This window comes from Monodon monoceros, unplaced genomic scaffold (assembly GCF_005190385.1).
Source record: "Monodon monoceros isolate NGI ecotype Baffin Bay Population unplaced genomic scaffold, NGI_Narwhal_1 Super_Scaffold_5, whole genome shotgun sequence".
NCBI lineage: Eukaryota > Metazoa > Chordata > Mammalia > Artiodactyla > Monodontidae > Monodon > Monodon monoceros.
In genome coordinates this window covers 111,840,321-111,860,553 of record NW_021703782.1, presented here as the reverse complement: position 1 = coordinate 111,860,553, position 20,233 = coordinate 111,840,321, and the positions used below count along the sequence as shown (strand labels likewise).

General features: G+C 63.6%; 2 protein-coding genes across 3 annotated transcripts in view; both read left to right on the top strand.

Moving 5' to 3' along the window:
- The first annotated feature begins 1,165 nt into the window (after positions 1 to 1,165).
- On the top strand, positions 1,166 to 5,166 carry TMEM250 (transmembrane protein 250). 2 transcript variants are annotated; one of them, XM_029201467.1, is made up of 3 exons: positions 1,166 to 1,563; positions 2,939 to 3,521; positions 4,817 to 5,166. In XM_029201467.1, the coding sequence occupies exon 2, from the start codon at positions 2,998 to 3,000 to the stop codon at positions 3,439 to 3,441; it is 444 nt and encodes a 147-aa protein (XP_029057300.1). In that variant the 5' UTR covers positions 1,166 to 1,563; positions 2,939 to 2,997; the 3' UTR covers positions 3,442 to 3,521; positions 4,817 to 5,166. The 2 variants fall into 2 exon arrangements, with proteins under 2 accessions (XP_029057300.1, XP_029057301.1); XM_029201468.1 differs by lacking the exon at positions 1,166 to 1,563 and adding an exon at positions 1,611 to 2,616.
- A 14,814-nt stretch (positions 5,167 to 19,980) lies between these two features.
- NACC2 (NACC family member 2) overlaps positions 19,981 to 20,233 on the top strand; it is a 70,538-nt gene continuing 70,285 nt past the window's right edge. The window contains exon 1 of the mRNA XM_029203842.1: positions 19,981 to 20,069. The gene's annotated coding sequence lies outside the window, so the exon portion shown is untranslated. The remainder of the gene's footprint in view (positions 20,070 to 20,233) is intronic.

The following is a 20,233-nucleotide window of genomic DNA, read 5'->3' as shown; positions in this document are numbered from 1 at the left end:
TCGTTGGGTGGAGGACGGGTAGAGGGACAGAAAAAGGAAGTGTGAAGGGACAAGTCATGGACAGGAGCAATGGGGCCTCCTCACAGAGCCGGGGAGGGGGGCCTGTATAGGGCATCTCAAGGGGACAGAGCTGGACCAGGGTCTAGGGAAAAAAAGCAGCACCCTGGGGTAGGGTGCAAAGCAGGGGGCCACTGTGGAAACCCAGCAGCAGAGAAGATGCATTTTAAGAATCACTTCTTAAAATATCACTCTTCTCTCCCATCCTCTCCTGCTGCCACTTCGCCTGATCTAGAAACTTCTCAAAATTCTCTGGGCCCCTTCTTCCCCTCTCCAGCATGACCCTGCCAGACTCTCCTCACCAGCAAAGCTGCAGCTGAAGGGATAGGACCACACGTGCCCGCAGGCATCTGACCCCTTCCCACACGACAGGGCGGGGGTGTGGGCGGGTCGGGGTCAGGACTTGCAAGGGGAGGTGACGTGCTTGCAGGTAGGGGCTCCTGCAGGTGGAGGCTCTCCGCCCTGGCGGGTCAGCCGTCTTCTGTAAAGGATGCCCGAGGAGCTGGCCTCTATCAGAGCGTCCAGTACCCAAAACAGCGACCAAGACCAGGACCCGCAGGCACTGCGGAACAGAACCAGCCGTTCCCACCTGTGTGCAACTAGCAGCTTCTCCACAATTGATAGAATTCAGGCAAATGGAACTTGCCGACTAAATCCAAGGAGCGTGAAGAGTTTCCCCCACCCTAACCTCGATCTGATTAAAATGTTTAAACACGTCTACACCGAAATCCTCATTCTCCTGGCAAAGGGCAACCCCAGGGCTCCGTGGGTGTCAGCCAGCCCGCACTGACTCCCTACACTTGGGGACCTTGGTGTCCGTGGGTGGTCAGCCGGCCAGTCTTCCCTACATTTGGGGAAGTGCGTCCATGGGTGGTGTCACGCAGTCCGCTTCAGACTTGCCGGGTGGCAGACACGCAGGACCGCGGCCGATATCGAGACCATTGGCAAGCGCTCTCCCAGCGCCGGAAGAACAGCTGCGCCCGTAGGGCCTGCGCCTGCGCACTGCCAACCGCCTCGGGTGCAGCGGCGCATGAGCAGAGGAGCTGCCCGGGGACTCCGCGGCGCAGGTCCGCTATCTGCGCCTGCGCAGGACGGGCCGAGGCGCCGGGGGCGTAGGCGGGGTGGTGTAGTCGGCTGGCAAAGTCAGGGGTCGCGCGCCGCGCCGCGCGCGCACGCACGCACGTACGCCCAGGGGAAGCGCGGAGTTCCGGGCGCTCGGTGTCGGCACGGAGCTGGGGGAAGGGAGGCGCTCTCCGTGTCAGCTCGGGCGGAGGGGCGTGAGGGAAGTCCTACGGTGGCCGCAGAGGGACGGCGCTACGGCTCCCACGCTAGGCCAAACGCCGCCGGCCACCGGGCGCGGGAGCCCCTGGCCCTTCGGGGCGGCCCCGGGCGGGGACGCGTGAGGGTCCGGGCCGCGCCGTCGGCACCATGCGGCCGCCCTGCTCCCGGAGCCCCGAGGGACAGGGGGCCGCGCGGCTCGGGACGCCGGCGCTGAGAGGGCACCCGGTGAGCGGGCGGGGGTGCCCGGGCGGGGCGGGAGCGGCTCCCGGGGGCGCTACGGGTCGGCCCTGCCTCCGGGATCTGGGGCCCGGCACCCCCCCAGAAGCGAGCGCGTGGGTGCCGCGCGGACGCCCCGGCCCCGACCTGGAAGCCCGTGGCGCACGTGCGTTGCCCGCGGCCAGGTGGCGATGGGAGGATGGCGAGCGGCCCGCCCGAGGCCGCGACTCCGCCGCGTGAAGGGAGCACCGCCATCTGAGTGCCATTAGCTGCTGTCAGACCACGTTCAGACCGAAGCCTGTGGGAAGGGCTGGGCCTGTGGGCAGGGGAGGGTGGACGCGCCCGGCCTCCCCCTCCTCCGCCTCCGGCCAGAGCACCACGTGGGCGGCCGGAGAGGGAGCTAGCAGAAATCCTCCTGCAGGCCCTCAGGCTACAAGCCATGCGATGGGACGCAGATGCCCTCGGCAGTGCCTCCCCAGAGCCTGTAACCAACTTTGCTGCCCCGATTTTACACGTCCCGAACTCCCAGTTCTGTGTTTCCAGGCACGATTCAGGCGAGCTATAAATGGCACTTGCCAGGCAAAACTAGAGAGCCACTTGCTGTTTCTCCTCTCCTGTGGTGGCCCAAGCCACAGGGCCCGTGCCCTGCGATAACACCACTGGCCCTGGGCCGTCATCCTCTCCGCCAGGCACGGGCAACACTTGCCCGGAAACGTTCCATTTGCCTATAACCACAGCACCCCTGCGAGCCCAGCGCTCAACATCCCCGTTGTGCAGAGCAGGGACGGTCTCGGGGTGAGGTGACCTGGCCAAGGTCACTCCTGGTGAACGACAGCACGAGGGTTCAGGCCCCGCAGGGGAGCCCAGAGCCCGGTGCCGGCTGCCTGGTCCCCAGCACTTGGCCTGTCAAGTTGCTGAAGGGAACGGCCCCCGTCTGCCCTGTGGACACCCTCTCCCTCCTCCTGTCCTCTTGTGTGGCTGCCACTCGGGGACTTACTCGCCCTGGATAAAGCAGCCACAGAAGCGCAGGCAGGCATGGGCATCCCAGATCAAAGCCGGACGGTGAGTCCAGTGAAGGGGACTCGCCGAGCCTGGGGGAGGGGGAGGTTAGCCAGGGTTTCTGTCGGCCCTTCCTCGTGGGTCTTGGCATTGACTGCCAGGGGGCCTGCGGCCCCTGTCCTGACCCTTCTTCCCGGTGTCGCTGGTGGAATTTTGGTTCCCACGTGATTGGGGCTCCCTTTGGAGTGTCCTCGGTAGCAATTATGAAAAGAGTAACCCCGGGGGATGTGAGCGGATCCCAAGTCCCAGACTCGAGCTCCCTGCGGCCCCGCGCTGGCTGATGTCCCGGCTGACCTGGCTCCTCTCCGTGTCGCTCACCCTGCAGGCCCACGCCTCCCCCGGGACTCAGCCTCGGCCTCCCAGGCCCAGGCACCCGCGACGCCTATGCTGACTGCCGCCCGGGGCCCAATGCCGGTCATGCCCATCCCCCGGCGGGTGCGCTCCTTCCAGGGCCCGCACACCACCTGCCTGCACGCCGCCTGCGGCCCGGCGCGCGCCTCCCGCCCGGTCCGCACCAAGTACAATAACTTCGACGTGTACGTCCGGGCACGCTGGCTCTACGGCTTCATCCGCTTCCTGCTCTACTTCAGCTGCAGCCTCTTCACGGCCGCGCTGTGGGGCGCGCTGGCCGCCCTCTTCTGCCTGCAGTACCTGGGTGTGCGCGTCCTGCTGCGCTTCCAGCTCAAGCTGTCGGCGCTGCTGCTGCTGCTGGGCCGTCGGCGCGTGGACTTCCGCCTCCTCAACGAGCTGCTGGTCTACGGCATCCACGTGACCATGCTGCTGGTCGGGGGCCTGGGCTGGTGCTTCATGGTCTTCGTGGACATGTGAGGGCGCCGCGGGCTGTTCCGGGGACGGTTTCTGGTGACCCGGCCGTAGATGCACCTGCAGTGGGCGCTTTTCTCGACGCGGTAGGTCGGGGCCCTTTCTGCCCTGTGTCAGAGGCATAACCCGCCCCCCCCCCCCCCCCGGCGCCTGCGTCTCTGGCTCAGGAAAGGGCTGAGACTTCTGTGAAGGGGACACTGGCGCCCTCCCTCCTGCTGGCCTTTGCTCGGACCCTTTCTGTATGTGGTTTCGGTGCGGTGTCCCCTGCGCCACCTGCTTGTGGTTCCAGCCTGCACTTTCCAAGCTATTCCCGGGGCGGGGGCGCGGAGGGGGGACGGGTATGGGTCCAGTCTGGACTTGGAGAGCCTGTGTCCCTGTCTCCTCTCCAGGGCAATGGTGTCACCAGTGGTGTTGGAGGTCCCCGGGAGGGGTGTGCTACCCAGGTGCAGATCTGGAGGGGAGATCCTCCTGGCCGCACAGCCCCCTCCTGTGCACGCCCGGCCCCCCGCCCTAGCCTTGGGGAAGCGTCAGGCTCCACCAGCTGGTGCACCACACTGCCACCAAGCTCTTCACTCCGCCCTGGGCCACCGAGTCCTCGCTCAGCCCACGGACACTCCTCCATTTGTTACCCTGCGAGGCGTGGGGGTCCTGAGTCCCAGGCCGGGCTTCAGTGGCACCTCGGTTTGCCTGTCAGTGCCTAGATCAGGGGCCAGCCCAGGGGAGTGCCGGGTCCAGGGCACCACTCTTCAAGTGTGGATTTCTGGGGAGGCAACTCAGTCTCTTTCTGGCCTCAGGGGGCTTTCAGTCTCTTCCCCTCAGGGAACGTCCAGGTTCGAGACGTGTCTGTTGGAAGAAACACCTCTTGGAATCAGGGTTGCACCAGGGCTGGACCTCCGAGTGAGGGGCTCAGCGGCCCCTTAGTCCCTGCCTCGGCGGTAGTTAGAGCAGCTGGGAGTACAAAGCAAAAATGAATGTGGGCCAGGAAAGAACCAGTGATCCAGGGGGGCTTCGGTTGCAGAGAGAACATACCAGAGGGCCAGCATTTTGCCCAGACCCCTCACCGTGGCCTCCATCTGATGGGGACAGGGTAGCCGCAGACTTTGTGGGCAGGCGAGGGGCACTGAATAATTCAGCTGGGACAACAGCCAGAGGCGGGACATAGGGCCCCATATTGAGGGTGACAGGGAGGCCGATGCTACTTCACCCCAAGTTGTCCCCACACCCGCAGGCACGGGCGGTAGCCCCTTCAACCCTGCCTGGCCGGGTCCCCCAGTGGCCAGAGGGAGCTGTCGGGGCAGTTGTGTGCCACTGGAAAAAAAAGCCAAATCAGGTAAAGGAGGCAAAAAACACTTGGCTGTAAACTGTGCTCTTTAATTTGTAGCCAGCTTCTGTCGGACGATTGTCCACTCGAGGTCAGTGGACGGCTTCTCCGAGGGAATCGGGGGTGAGTCTCTCCCGGTTACCTGGACGGCAGGCAAGGAGCCGACCCACATGGACCCCACTTCTCGGCGCTGCAGAGGACGTTTTGCACCGAATCATGCTGTTTCCTAAAAGCTTTGTTTTGTGTTAGTTGACTCACGTTACTCTGAGGCCCCCTCTGAGGTGGGCACGTGTCCACGGGGCTGGGGCAGCAGGGGGGTCACGGTGGTGTGGACACAAAGCTGCTTGGTGTCTTGAGTGCCTGTGAAATTCTTTATGAAGTGAGCCACCTGCATTAAACTTATTTTTTTAACACGTTGACAGCGTGACTGTTTAAAGCTCAAAACGTTTATACCTTTTTTAAAGGATATAACCAGCCCCAAATGCCACAGATGCCGTTCTTCACGAGTCAGATCCGAACCTTGCAAAGCAGCCGTCTGCCATGCTGGAGAAGGAGTGTGATGGGCTGTAGGGCCACCCTGCCATGAGTCCAGGGGCCCCACCGCTGGAGCCTGTCCTGGGGATTTGGCTGGGGTGGCAGCGAGAATTTGTCAGCGCTGGCCAAGCGGGGGGCCTGGTGAGGTCCAGGAGGGCTGAGTTCAACCAACAGGCAAGTGTGTATCGTCCTTATCAGACAGATGACGCCCTCAAGTGCCAGGACGGCAGCCGGATGGGAAGACGCTTACCCACAGGAGAAAAACTGGAAGGAATCCAAGGTTAGGAATCCTTGTTTAACCAAAAAGCAATTGGAAAAACGAGTGACAGGTTATTAGTTAGTATCTCTATTGTGTAAAGGCTTCCCTGGCTTCTGTGCAGGGGACGCTCACGTTTCTCCCTTGCAAAGACTTCTTCCCACGTGATGATGAGGGTGATGCCCTTCCACGCAGCCAGTGTGGCCAGAAAATGTGGCCCCGGAAGAGCTGGGGGTCCATGACAGAGCGGCCTAGCTGCTATCTCTGGAATTTTGTGGAACTTGACGTTTCAGAAAAAAACAATCCAAGTCCTTTTGGGGTTTAGCCTGTGGTGGCAGAGTTGGTAAAATCCTCACAAAAGCCTTGGCCCCCCAAGCAGTAGCAGAGGACCCTTGGGAGGGGCAGTTTGCTGCACAAAGCCTGGCCGAGGATCGGGTGGGGATGCGGCTTCCCGGCCAGGAGACCACTCTCGGGCGTGCTGGCTTCACTGGGAGCGGCTGGCAGTGGGCAGCACTGTCCCAGATTTGTCCTCTCGCCGCGCTGGAGCCTCGGGTTTGCCCACCTTCTGCAGCGTCCACAGGCCTCCTGGCCTGGCCTCCCCTTGTTTTGCGCAAGTTGGAGGGTTTTCTTCAGTGGGTCTCTAGACCGGCGCTGTCCAGCAGGACTCGTGTGTGGTGGGGATGCTGTCTGCACTGTCTGGTGTGGGAGCCACCAGCCCGTCCTCCGGGCTGAACGAACCCGATGTCCCCCTGGGGGGACAGTCACCATTTTCAAAGAGCACACGCTGAGCCGGCCGCTGCAGGGAGGCAGGGGCTGTGCGGGCTTTGCCGGCAAAGCCTCATTCTGCCCAGACTGGCTGTGCCCTAGTTACCAGCTCGGGCACCGTCCAGAGAGGGGTCTCCTGGGCTCTCGGGGCACCACAGCCCGGGGACCCCGGCAGCAGCGCCGCTGCTGGGGGGGAGACAGCACCTGGACGGTGGTGGTGACACCGGGCCTTGATTTTGGGAGTCGGGGAGGGTGGGGGAGGGCGGGTAGGCAGTGTGCCCACAGAGAAGGGAGCTGGCCGGGGGAGGGGACGAGCAGTTCCCCAGCGAGAGCTGGGGGCGGGGCGAGGCCTGGGAGAGTCGGAGGGGGCACTGGGAGCCTGGCGGCCTGGGGAGAGGACGGTCCGATCTGGGGGCGGCCATCCCGGGCAGCAGGAGGTCAAGGCTGGGGCAGAAGCCGGCAGCGGTGGGGTGGGGGCGGGGAGGAGGGCAGAGGGGCTTCCCTTCAACAAAGAACAGGGCCTCGTGGTGGCCTCCTTTGCACCGGGTGCCCCGTGGGGCCGGCCCTCCCTGTGCTGAGGGACCCCGGCCCGGAGGGTGGGAGGGGCTGCCGGTGGGAGGTGAGCCAACAGTGGGAGGGAGGCAATGGCAAGAAGGAATTTCTAGAAGCCACACGGTTCTCTGAGAAAGTCCAGGTGCCGCCCAGGCCCCGGGCAGGGGTGGACGAGGTGCCCTCGAGGACACCCTCTTCGTCCCTGTAGCTGCTGCTGGCAGCCCCGGGAGGGGATGGTAGCCGGACCCCCAGGTGGTGCCACCTCCCCGCCTGCCTGGGAGCACGGCCCAGCGGGAGGGACGCAGCAGCCCACGCCGAGGGCGGCCAGGGCGGGCGCAGCCCACCTCCGGACCAGAGCTTGACCCCCCAGGGCCGCTGCGGAGGAAGGGCCGTCCGCTGGGACCCGCCTGCGGACATTGATGTTCCCTGACCTTGAGAGGTCCCTGTCTGCTCCAGTGCCTGATTGGATGAGGGAGGATGGCAGGGCTTGGTGCTGACTCAGCGCTTCCTTCCCTCGGCACAGGCCGGTCCTCTCCCTTCTCCCTTTTTGGTGTTGTTTGGAAAAGGCCCTCTTCCGGGAAGGTCCTTCCTCTCATCCCCCAGGAGGCCTGGCTCCTGCAGGGGCGGCTTTCCAGAAAATCCCCGGCAGCTTGACAGCTCCCCAAAGATGGAGGGCCCATCCCCCCATCCCCTCCCCCCGCCTCACCAGCATCCTTGCCCTGGAGGGGACAGGGCCACACGGGAGCAGCTGATTCAGTGCTCGTGGGCCCGCCCCTCCCCCAGCCGCCGCCGGGCAACATGCCCAGGCAGGCTGGCAGCTGTGTCACCCGGGGCCTCAGGCAGGGTTGCTGTGGCTCTCGCTGTGTGGCCCGCACTGCACCCGGGGTGGGGGGTGGGGGGGTGCAGACTGATGCTGGGAGGGCCTGCGCGGGCGGGCGGGCGGGCGGTGTGCCAGGCGCCCCCGTACAGGCACATCCACGGTCCGATGCAGAAGAGGCCCACGGGAGGGTGCTCGGGCACGGCCACCCCAGCCAGGAAGTCAGCTCGTCCTCCTAAGAGACAGCAAGTATGCCAACCTGGCCGTGTGCAGGCTCCCAGGAGCCCAGGACGGGCAGAGTTCCCCACCTCTGGCTGGTCCAACAGTGGTCACCTGCCGCCCTGACCCAGGTGACCCGGAGCCCCGGGGCAGGCACAGGCTGAAAAGGGCGGGTACTGCCACCCGTGCGGACTGGCCAGCTGATGGGAGCAGCCTGGGCCAGAGGGGGCAGGGCATAAGCCAGGACCCCCCAAGGGCCCCGAATGACGGGTGGCCCAGGTGGACGCTGGGGCAGGCCCTGAGCCCAGGGCAGGCAGGTGCCAGCTCTGTGGGTCCCGTAAGATGCAGGACCTTCCTCAGCCTCCCCAGTACAGGGAGGGCCATGGAAGTGGGGCGAGCATCCCGGGAAGGGGGGACGTGCGGGCTGGAGGGCTGTGTGGTCAGAGTGGGTGGGGCCTGGGGCAGCCGCCCCGCCCTCCGCCAGCTTGTCCCTCTGGTCACTGCAGTTCACCCCAGCCACCCGTGGTTGGAGAGTGTCTTCTTCAGACAAAAGCCCCGGAGTCCAAAGCAAGTGTCTGACCCTTGTTCATTACCCGAGGGGACCAGGACAGTGCTCCATTCTGCTTCCTTAGACACCAACGACCAGTCCTGGCTGACACGCTGCATGCATGTTCATACAGAATCAATCAGTGCAGGCTAGGTGGCCCCGGGAGCAGGCACATCCCCGAGCTGAGGGGCCCCAGAGGCTGGGCAGGGCTGTGGGCCCTTCCTTCCTGGTGGGTGCGGAAGGAGCCGGCCGTCCTGCAGTGGAGGCCACCTCCCCAGGCGGTGAGTAGTCACCTTCCTGCCCTCACTGGGGTCAGGAGCCAGGCAGCGGCTGGCCAAGGCCGAGATGGGGAGGTGGACGGTGTGGCCCAGGGCCGGGCACAGCCAGGTGTGCGGGGAGCTCCCACACACAACCTGGGCCCCGCTGGTAGGAATGTTGCTGCCCACTCTGACCACCGGCTGCTCTTGTGAAGGGATTCACCTGACCAGAGAACGGGTTTCCAGTTCCTTCCGGTGTGTGCCAGCGCCCTCTCCCCTCCCCCCACCGTGCTGCCACCTTGGCTGGCGGCACTGGGCCTCCCTCCAGCCCGGAGCACCCCTGTCCCTTCTGTCCCATGAGCCCGGGGGCCCCCTGGCCCCACCGCTCAGCTCTGGCTCCTCCAGGCCTGGGCTGCTGCCTGGATGCCCACCTGTGGAGTTTGCTTTGCAGAACCGAGAGGGCCTCTGCCGCCTGTGGCTGTGGGCAGCCCTTGGATGATAGAAATCTGGCTTTTAAGTGGGAATTCGTCGTTTACCACAGCATGGCGACATAATGGTAACACGAATTATTGGTATGTTTTTCAAATTGTACTGCAATGACCCTGTTTCCCCAGCTCCCTCAATGCCTAACAGTGCCCCGTGAACACGACTACCCTAGTCCACAGCCTGGGCTGACTCAGCCCGCGCTCGATACCCACCCGTGTCCCGAGCAGACGGGTCACCGAGGTGCACTCGGAGCGGCTGCAGCCATTTTTGACCCACCACCCTCCTCTTGCCATGCGGCTGGCCGGTGCGTCCCAAGTCCTGTGTGTGCGTGTGTACACGTGTACGTGCCTGTGTGTGTCCTCAGTTTCAAGTCCTACCCTGTTCACCCATGCTCTGAGCAGGGCAGGTGGACGGGTCCCGGCCCTGCCACCCTCTGCGCCCAGGGCTCCCTCTAGGTGCTCTTGGAGAGCGCTGGGGGGCTCGGGCCCCCGGGAATGGGAGGCCCCTGATGGCCATTATCCACGTGCTCCTGCCTGGAAGACAGTGGGCTGTACTCAGCTGGGAGGCTAGTGTCCTGGCTCCGTTTGCCTTTCCTGCTTGGGGTCAGCTGGTCACTGTTGTCGGAGCCCATTCACGTGGGGAAGGGCCTTGCGCCCTACCCCTGGGGAGTCTGGACTCAGAGCCCGAGCAGACGGGGCTGCTGGACACGGCTCTTCCCAGTGGGGCGGGGAGAGGGCCCTGGGGAGTGCAGCCCGAGGCCAGCACGTCCTCCCGGGGCGGGGGCCGCAGAAGACGGTGCCGCGGGCTCTGACGTCCCCTGCGACCCAGACCGGCCTGCGGCCGAGCTCTCCTGGCTCCCTTCTCCAGGGAGGTGCCGGAAGCCAGGGCTGGGGACTGCAGGCCCTGCTGGGGCGTGCAGATTGGATGGCTCTGGTCTTGACCTCAGAGACACGTCCCGAGGGGACAGCCTGTAGAAGGACCTTCTCAAGGGGACCTGGCACTCTGCACACAGTGGTCGAACGAATGAGCGAGTGAGTGAATGGGGTTGTCCTGTCTCGGCCCTTTCAGGACAGAATATCGCAGACCTGGTGGCTCGTAAACAGCAAACATCTGTTCTCACACTTGTGGGGCTGGAAGTCCAAGGTCCTGGAGTGGGCAGAGCCGATGTCTGATGAGGGCAGCTTCCCAGATCACAGACACCGTCTTCTCTGAGCCCTCTTTTTTTTTTTTGGCGGTATGCGGGCCTCTCACTGCTGTGGCCTCTCCCGTTGCGGAGCACAGGCTCCGGACACGCAGGCTCAGCGGCCATGGCTCACGGGCCCAGCCGCTCCGCGGCATGTGGGATCTTCCTGGACCGGGGCACGAACCCGTGTCCCCTGCATTGGCAGGCGGACTCTCAACCACTGTGCCACCAGGGAAGTCCAAGGCCTCTTTTATAAGGTCGCTACACTAATCCCATTCTTGAGGGTGGAACCCTCATGACCTAGTCATCTCACCAAGGGCTCACCTCCTAACACCATCACCTGGGGTCTAGGATTTAACGTATGAACCTGGGGGACACACACACACTCAGACCATAGGTGCCCCTGCATCCCCAGGGATCGCACTCAGTGGGCCCTCTACTTTCTCAACGACGGTGTCCAGGGTCACTCAAGGCCTCTGTAAGCTGGGTCTCAGGGGTGGGATGTCTCCCTCCAGAAATGCCCACAGGCATGGGTGCTTGCATTTTGCTGAGTTACTCCTGGAAAGGCGGCCCCACTGTTCAGGACCTGGCCCCCGGAAGTCCTTCTGCTTGTCTCACCTGGGTGTCTCTAGCTGCAGCGGCTGAAGTCTTTCCCAAGTCCTGTCTGCATCCTGTCCTTCTCCTCCCTGGGGAGCTTGTGCCCAGCTCTCACCTGCATCCTGTGGAGGCACTGACTGCCCCCCAAGCTGCCGTGCCCACCCTGGCATGCCTCCGCGCCAGACCCTGCTGTCCCTCCTGGGAGGAGGTGAGTCACCGCAGCCGCCTGGCCCTCAGCCTTCCCGGGAGCAGGAGCAGCAGCTGCACTAAATGTTAGAGGGAAATTTAGGACAAAAGAGGAAGAAGATTGGAGCGTCCAATTTAAACCGAGGGGAGGCATCCAGAAACCAAAACGGTGCTGCCCTAATTCACGTGCGGAGAGAGCCACGGGTTTGCAGCTTCTAACGAGAAACCAAATTACTCACCCAGTTTCCTTCTGTGCGAGGGACCCAAACTCGCCTGCCCAGGAGCCTCAGCCGGCCCGGGGCACCGCAGTCCCCTCACTCTGGCCGGTGCACCTGCCCTGCAGGCCTGGTTGAGGCCTGGAGGGGATGGGGAAGGGGCCAGAGGCACTTGCGCAGACAGGTGCCCACCCCCAGCTGCAGCTCCAGCCCAAGGCCACGCGGGGTCTGGGAGGCGGTGCCTCACCCTAGCAGTCCCGGACTCCTGCGCCCCAGCTGTGGGTGCGCTCTTGGACAAGGCTCCCAGCTGGAGAAGACGGCCCAGTAGAAGCAGAGGCTGACCCCAGAGAAGGGCTTTCGGGGAGGAGTCTGGGGCCAGGCGAGCAAGTCTTAATCCCCAGAGTGGCCTTCGGCAACTTCCTGCCCCTAAACGAGGACCCCACCCTCAGTGGAACTGCCAGGCCCGGCTGCAGGGGGCTGATCTGTAAGACAGCAAGAGGGCAGGAGGTGGGCCTCTGGATCCCCCTCCCCAACAGGGACCCAGCCCTGAGCTGCAGGCTTGACTTCACGCCTGCTGGCTTTGTCCGCCCCGCTGGGCCCTGACTCAGCCTCCAGGCTGGAGTGGGGTCTGTGTGCTGACACCGGGTCACTGCCAGGAAAACCCAGGACGCTCCCCACAGACCCCGGCGTGGACAAGCGCACCTCAGACCCTAACGCGCACACCTGTCACCTGGGGCCCTGCACTCTATCGGGGCCTGGGGCGGAGGGCGGAGGGGAAGCACAGTGAGTAGGGGACCCAGGACAGCAGCGTGGCTCAGGAAGCCACTAGAAGGTGTTTGGAGGAGGAGGGAGGGTTAGCCGTGTGGCCAGATGCCGAGAGGTCAGGGCAGACCATGTGACCACCGGTGACAGCGGGGCCTCCGTTCCCGAGCCTTTGACCCCCAGCTGAGCCTGGTCTGACTCCCCAGGGCCTCGACACAGGAGCAACAACTGCTACTTGTCATTTCCAAAGGGGGCTTGATTCCCCAAACTGCTCTCCCACCTCCCCATCTGGGGAAATGGCCATCATGGGCCACCTTCCCACCAACAGTCTGAGCGCTGCACCCCCGATCCCTCGGTCCTTCTGGCTCCCCTCCAGATCCAGTCCATGCCCCTCAGCCCTCCCTGGACCCCGGGAGAGGCCCCAGCGGGTCTAGCAGAACATTCTCCTTTGCCCAGCAGCCAGGAGACCTCTTCATCTGCAGGCGGGTCAGAACAAGGCAGAGTCCTGGCCCCGCCCCTCGCCGCCTGGCCCCGCCCCCTCGGAGCCTGTTCCTGGTGGTACCTGGATCCCTGCTCCCTCGGCCCTGCCCGCCTGCCCCCCCAGCCCCCAGGTCTCCTCAGCCAACAGCCTCCTCCTCTCAGTGCCCCGAACGGCCCTTTGTTTTTTTCTTGTGGAAAATATGCATAACATAAAGTCCACCGTCCTGAGCACTCTTAAGAATACAGTTCAGGGGCATCGAGCACATTCACATTGTCGTGTAACCATCCCCACATCCGTCTCCAGGACTTTCTCGTCTTCCCAAACTGACACTCTGTCCCCACTAGGCACTCACTCCCCATCCCCTCACCCCCACCCCCAGCACCGGCCCTGCCACCTCCTTTCTGTCTCTGTGGATGTGACTCCTCTAGGGCTTCCGGTGAGTGGATCCTACAGGATCTGGCCTGCTGTGTTGGGCTCATTTCACTCAGCACAATGTCCTCAAGGTTCATCCGTGCTGCAGCCTGTATCAGAATTTCCTCCCCTTTTTAAGGCTGAACAATATTCCATCAAAAGTATCATATATACTACATTTTGTTCATCCCTTTGTGGACACCCAGGCTGTTTTCACATTTTGGCTGTTGTGAACAGGTGCACACATCTCTCGTAGACCCTGCTTTTAATTCTTCGGGGTGCACACGCAGGAGGGGGGTTGCCAGATCATACGGTAGCTCCATGTTTAATTTTTTGAAGAACGGCCCACGGTTCTCCACGGCAGCGGCACCGCTTAAATTTCCACCAGCGTTGCACCCTCGTCTCCCGACATATCCTCCCCAGCACTGGTTATCTTCTGGGTTTTTTGGGTTTTGGTTTTTTTTCTAGCCATCCTAATGGATGAAGTAGTATCTCACTGTGTGCACGGCACTTTTCAGTCCGTGATATTTTGGGGGTTTTTAGCTGTCTGTCTCCCTGACTAGGACAGCAGCCCCAGGGGAGCAGCCCTGCCCCATCACGTTCTCCAGGGTCCCAGGGCTGACACAGAGCAGGACTTCCAGGAGGATCTGATGTCTGGAGACAGGTGTGCTACCTGCTCGCTCGCCTGCAGCCCACCCAGGCTGCCGGAGCCTCCCTCTGAGCAAGTCCTGTCTCTTCTTCCTGGTTAAACCATCTGCTCACAAGCGTAGCAGTTCAGCCATACCTAGGGCCGCGAGGAGGGGGCCCAGAACTGTGAAAGCCAGCTGGGGGGTTAGGATGGCTTCCCCGAGGGCCCAGGTGAATTACCCGGGCCTGAAGGATGAACCAGCTGGAGTTCACTTGCCAACGCCAGAGAGGAGGTGTCCCAGGCAGGGGAATTGCAGGTGCAAAGGCCCTGTGGCCGCAGGAACAGGGGGAGCAGCCATCACAGTCAGGCAGCCTGGGTCCTGCGAAGACAGTGTGCGTGGGTAGGAAGAGGACCAAGGCTGCGGAGTGGCCTGGTGGGACGTCACTGATCACAGAAGAGACACAAAGTGGGGTCTCGCCAGCCTTTCTCTCCACTACATCTACCCCCATCCCACTCCCCCCCGCACTTTGTCCTTGGGCATCACCCTAGTCCCCAGCTCCCGTGTCTGCAGTACAACCGGACTTTTCCATCGGATGCACAGAAGTTTAAGAACCACACCCCCTCCATGGGGTCCAGTTGCCACCCACAGGGGAACATGGGCTGGCTGGGGGCCTGGAGCCCTGGGGGCCTGGAGCCCTGGGAATCTGTTCCCAGATTCACTACAGGACAAGCTTGGTCCCAGTTCTGATGTAAGCGGATGCCCCCCAATGCAGGCTTTGCAGGGGATGACGGGCACCTGGCAGGCAGAGCCAGGTGCCACTGGGCACTGCAGGCCACACCGGGCTTCAGAGCAAGCTCAGCAATGACACTGAAAAGTGCCAACAGGGGCTTCCCTGGTGGCGCAGTGGCCGAGAGTCCACCTGCCGACACAGGGGACGCGGGTTCTGTGCCCCGGTCCGGGAGGATCCCACATGCCGTGGAGCAGCTGGGCCCGTGAGCCATGCGCGCTGAGTCTGCGCGTCCGGAGCCTGTGCTCCACAACGGGAGGGGCCCCCGCAGTGAGAGGCCCACGTACCGCAAAAAAAAAAAAAAAAAAAAAAGTGCCAACAGTGCCCACAGGTGCCCGCGGCCCAGCACGACACCAGAGGGGAGTGGAGGGGCACCTGGGGGTGGCCCTTCCCCAGGGGTCTCACTGGTTCTCCAGAATAACTGACAGGGAAACAGCAGTGGCAGTGGAGGGGGGGCCAAGGGGCCGGGGGCGCTTATCTCCAGGAGGCCAGGCCGCCAGCCGCTTTGTCGGAGGATCTGCGGGGGCGGGGGAGCCCTTCAGACTCGCAAGCCCCAGCCAACACCTCCCCAGCGTCCCGCCCCTTGTGCTGGAATCTGCACACAACGTGCCCCTGCGGGCAAACGGGATCTCCAGGCTCCGCCAGGAACAAAAGCAGAGATGGTTTCCTCGGGAGGGCAGCTGGGGCCTCCCTCGGAGAGGTGCCCAGCCTGACCGGCCTGTGCAGGGCTTTGGCTGGTGGGTAGCCTGGGCCCTGGGTGGCCGGGGAGGTCCGTGCCCGCTGTCCCGGGCTGTCATCGCCCTGAGAGGCTGTGATGGAGAGCAGTCCCATGCTCCCCTCCAAGCCTGGGTGGTCACTACCTTGGGGTCCTGGCAGACTTCCTGGGGGGTCTCCTCAGGTGGGCCGAAGGATTGGTATTAAAAGAGGGGGTGGCCTCGATGAACCCCGAGCCGGGGACGGGGTGGGCAGAAACCCAGCTAAACTGGAGGGCCCAACTTCTGCGGGTCTAGGGGAGGGCGGGGGCCCTGCTCAAAGCCCAACCGCGAGTGGATGGCCTGGTTGGCACGGAGCAGTGTCCTAACAAAGAGGCACTTTGTGGGCTGCTGGCGTGCGGCCGCTAATGGGGTGGCCAGGGCCCCTCTCGGAGCCGGAAAGGGAGCCTCACCCCTTTCCTGACAGTCGCCTGGTGTGGGGTGGGGGTCTTCGCTGACTGTACCCCTTCTGGGAACACAGATGCTCCGATGCTTGCAGGAAAACCCCCCACGAGCCCCTCCCGACGAAGGCCCGGGAAGCCCCCACCTGGGGGCAGCTTCCAAGGAGGGACTGGACCTGGAGTCAGGTATCCCCTCTGCCCCAGACCTAGAGGCTTCCCCTGAGAACGTAAACGCTGGCCACGCCACCCCAGGCTTTTCCGCGTCCTACTGGCAAAGGTCAAGCCAGGAGGCAGACAAGCCTCCCTTTGCTCTGTGGGCTGCCTGGGCCAAGGGGCTGTCTCGGCTAGGCTGCTGGCTCTCACGCAGGGCAGCCGACAGGACCCTCGTGGGGAAGCACTGCTTTCTCGCTCTGCCGGTTTTGACGCTGGAGTCTGTTCTCAGCCCCGCAGTCCTGGCCGAGGGTCTGACCCCGGGGTTCCCCGCCTGCTCCTTCCCTTCCTGCCGACCGGGCACCGTGGACACTCTGAGGACGGGAAAGTGGCACCGAGAACTCAGGCAGGTGGGTGGGGGGTCCCGGCCCCTCGTCAGTGAGCACACAGCACCCCTCAGGCACTCACACTCTGCAGATGTCCGTGGGCCTCTTGTCTGTGCGTGGTACCCCCCAGGGCCGGGGTAGTGGACGAGACGGGGGCTGTGAACGTCAGAGTGGATTAGTACCAGGGTTGGGTCAGGGAGAGCCGACTGGCAATGGCCCAACTGGCTCTTTCATATGGGAGGGTCAGGAAGGCCCACGGTCCAGGGACATCTGGGCAGAGACCCAAAAGAAGTGATAGGGTAAGCCTCAAAGACATTGGGGGAAGAAGGTATAGGCAGTGGGAACAGCAGGTACAAAGGCCCTGGGGCAGAAGGATGCCAGCATGTGGAGGACCCATGCAGAAACCAGTGGGGCTAGAGCTGGAGAGCGACCAAGTGGGGGTGAGTGTAGCATGAGGAGCCAGGTCCCGGCCACTGTAAGGACTTGCGTTCTGAGTGAGAAGTGAGATGGGGGCCACCGACGGACCTGAGCAGGGGAAGGTCATGATCTGACATGTTTAGAAGCATCTCTGTGCTGCCATGTGGTGACAGACCCAGGCAGGGGCAAGAGAGGGCAGACGGGGAGGCCAGTTATGGGGCTGTTGCAGTGACCTGAGAACGGGGGGGGCCGGAGCAGGAAGGTAGCAGCGGGGAGCGGTAAGAAGTGGTAGGATTCCTGACACAGCCTTGAGGCAGAGCCGTCAGGACTGGGGTGTGAGAGAAGTGAGAAGGAGAATCCAAGGTTGGCCTGAGCTGCTGAAGGATGGAGCTCCCAGAAGGAAGAGCTGTCATTTGCTGAGGCGGAGGGCGTGTCGGGGGGGGCAGTTTTGGGGCACAGTCAGGGTCTGTTCAGCCGTGTCACATTGAGACGTCTATCAGCCACCCAAGTGGACAGGTCGGGGAAGCACCTGGCTAAGTGAGACTTGGGCTTGGTGTGTTTCATGGGTCTTAATGCGTCTTCGAGATGAGCCCTGGGTGGAGGAAACAAGCCTCTTCCCAGAACTGGTGAGGCCAACTGGGGCAGACCCGCCCGTCTGCATTCGATTTCAGGGATCCCTGCATCCCTGAAGACCACAGCCCCCAGGGTGGGAGCCCCGTGCTACACGGAGCCCAGGACAAGAGCAGAGTGAGCAGAGCCTGGGTGCATGGCGCAGCGGTGCACGGGGAGCCCGGAGGAGGAGGGCGTCCCTTCAGGTCCCTCCTCCACAGGAGCCCGGCTCCATCCAGCCGCTGCTCCAACAGGCCTCCGCTGCAGGACTGCCGAAGCAGCACCTGGCCGGCTACCAAACGCTTCCACCGTCCAGGGGAGGACAGACAGGTGACTAGCCCTTGCTCCCAAGTGCACCCCGAGCCCCCGCCCCCGACACCCTGCTCAGCAGTTTGTTTGCAGATTTCCCTCTTGTGACTACCCTCTTTCCCCAGCCTGACGCTCTCTGGATAAAAGGGGGAAACTCAAGCTGCAGGCCATGAAAGCTCAGGACCAGAGGCCAGGCCAGGCCTCCCTGAGCTGAGAAAACCCTCGCTGGCATCTCGGGGGGTTGCGGTGCTAATCAGATCCCTCAAGAGGGGACTGGGGCCGCTGCCAGGCCTGTATACCAGCCAGCCCAGGCTAATCGTTTGTAACGTCTAAGAGTCCTAAGGGTCCACAGGTGGAGGCGTGGGGCTTCGCAGGACCGCGCCCCACCCTGCCTGCTGGGGGACCCGGCGTGAGGGACCCCCAGCCCAGCTGCATTTCCTTCCTAAGCTGCATTCTTCTCGTAAGTAAAACAGGAATAGAACCAACTTCATAGAACTGTTGTGAAAATTAAGTTAGATAACACACAGAACGTGTAGCACAGGCCTGGATTTTGGTAGGTATTCAGCGGTAGCGTTGAAAGTGTGCAAGTGTGGTTTACACGCGCACACATGCACAGTGAAACTGCACCGAAGCCCCTTATCCTTGGGACGGGTTTCTGGTTATCTGTTGTCTTCTAAAAACTTATCAACACTTTCATTAAAGAAGAAAGAATCTCTTTAATAGTTAGAAAATACAAGAGAGGAAAACAACTGGAATGTGCAAATTTGTGACCAGCTCCCCGGGCGAGTGTGTTCCCACCGGGAGTGTGTACAACAGCCAGCACCCCTGCCCATCTTCACCTCTAGACCCCATCCACACGGTGACCCCAGCCCTGGGCAGGGGAGGACCTTGGTGCCTCGTGGACGGCTTCTTGAGTCCTGACCCCTTGCCTGGAAGCAGCTAGATGTTCTGCTCACAGGTGGTGCTTGCAGAAGCCCCGGTTTCCCAGGGCCCCGAGATCCTAAATAACACTTAGTAGCTAGCTGCAACCTTGGGGCTGCTGAGCTGCCCTAGGCCAACGCATGGCCTCCCTCCCGGCCCAGGGCCTCAGCTGGTCCCCAAGCTGAGCGGGTGGCGTTACCTGTCACTCTCTCCATTCACCTCTTGGGCTGGGACCACAAACCAATCCACGTGACTGTGCCGGCAACCGGTAGAGGCCCCTCAGGACGGTCAGACTGCCCTGCAGGCTGGGGCATGCGCTGCGCTGCGGGGGTGGGACCTGGGACAAGCTTAGATCTAAGTGGGGTTCTGGGGGTGTGCCCAGGGAGTCTTCGAGGGTTCATACCCATCGCCCAGAGGGCAAGGCAGGAGTGAGCTGGTGGGGGGAAGCTTTCTGTGCAGACCCTCACGTTGCGGGTCAGGGGTCAGTCCACGATCAAGGTCAAGGACCTACCATGAGACTGGGGACAGAAGTACTTAGACCACTTAGGCTTCTGACCACTGTCCTAGGAGTGACCTTGGTCAACTGTCCTGCAGGGCTTTAGCCCCAGCCTCTGACCCCCAAGGGGCCCAGAATGTGCTCAGCGGGGGGGGGGGGGGGGTGGGGGTGGGCATCTTGCTCTTCACATCAACCCCGTCCTCCTGGTGACGCCATGCTCAGGACCACTGTCCTGGTGCCACCCCCATTTTCCTGCCAGGACCCTGTAGGGGTGAGGGAGCCAAGAGGTGTCTAGTCTTGGAGGACCACTGCAGCCTGTCCTGACCCCAGGCCTCAGGTTAGGGTGGGGCGACTGAGGGGGCCTTCTGTGGGTCCTCTCCGGTTTGTGGCTGATTCTATTTCTGCGCACTTGTTTTAAAACCTCACCTCTGTCCACAGGAGGGTGACCTCGAGCAAACCGGGAGCCACGGGGGGCGGGGTGGGGTGGGGTGGGCGGTGGCAGTCACTAACTTAGGTCAGCGCGCCCGGATCACGCCGGGCCTGAAAGCAGACCGCCGCGTCTACGCAGCTCGCAGTTACCGGGATCCGCGCAGGAGGCGCCGGCGACGCGCGCTTCGCCCAAGGGCGCTCCCACGTCCCCGCTTTCCGGCCTCCGGAGCGTCGGTGCAGCCGAGGCCGCGTACCCGCTCCAGCCGGCGGCCCCACTTGGCCCAGCATCCCGAGCCTGCCCCGTGCAAGCGCGGCCGCCGCGGGGAAGGGGCGCCCCAGGACCGGGGGCTCCACACCTCGAAAGGGTGTGGGTCGGCGCCCCTGCCCTTCCCGCGTCCGGCCCCGGCTCAGTGCCCAGCGCAGAGTCGCACGCCAGGAGTTTGCGGAGGGGGCGCACGGAGGGGGCGCGGAACGGCCGCCCCCCCCCCCACCGCCCCGGACCCCAGGGCCAGGGATCCCCCCGCCCCTGCCCCTCCCAGGGCGCCCACCTGGCGGCGGGGCGGCGCGCCCCAGGGCGGCGAGTGCGCGCGCGCGGCCGGCGCGCTGTCCCTTTAAACGGCCCGCGGCGCCTCCCCCGCGCGCCCCGCCCGCCGCGGTGCGGCCCGGTGCTGGGCGCGGCCGGAGAAAGTCCATGTGAGCCGGAGCGCCGGGCCGCTGGAGCACTTCCTGCTGCAGGCCGGACCGGGCCGGCGTCCGCAGGTACCCCAACTTCGCGCCGCCCGCGGGTCCCACCGCCGCACTTCCCGCGAACTCCGCGGCGCGCCCGCCCGCGCCTGCCGCAGTGCCCAAGTTCGCGCCGCGCGCCGCCCGCGGAGCTGGCCGGCGGCGTCCGGGCCTGGGGAGGCGCTCGCCCGGGCCGGGCC

Bases quoted from the DNA above. Each gene is read 5' to 3' on its own strand.
- TMEM250 (XM_029201467.1), top strand. From the start codon at position 2,998: ATGCTGACTGCCGCCCGGGGCCCAATGCCGGTCATGCCCATCCCCCGG.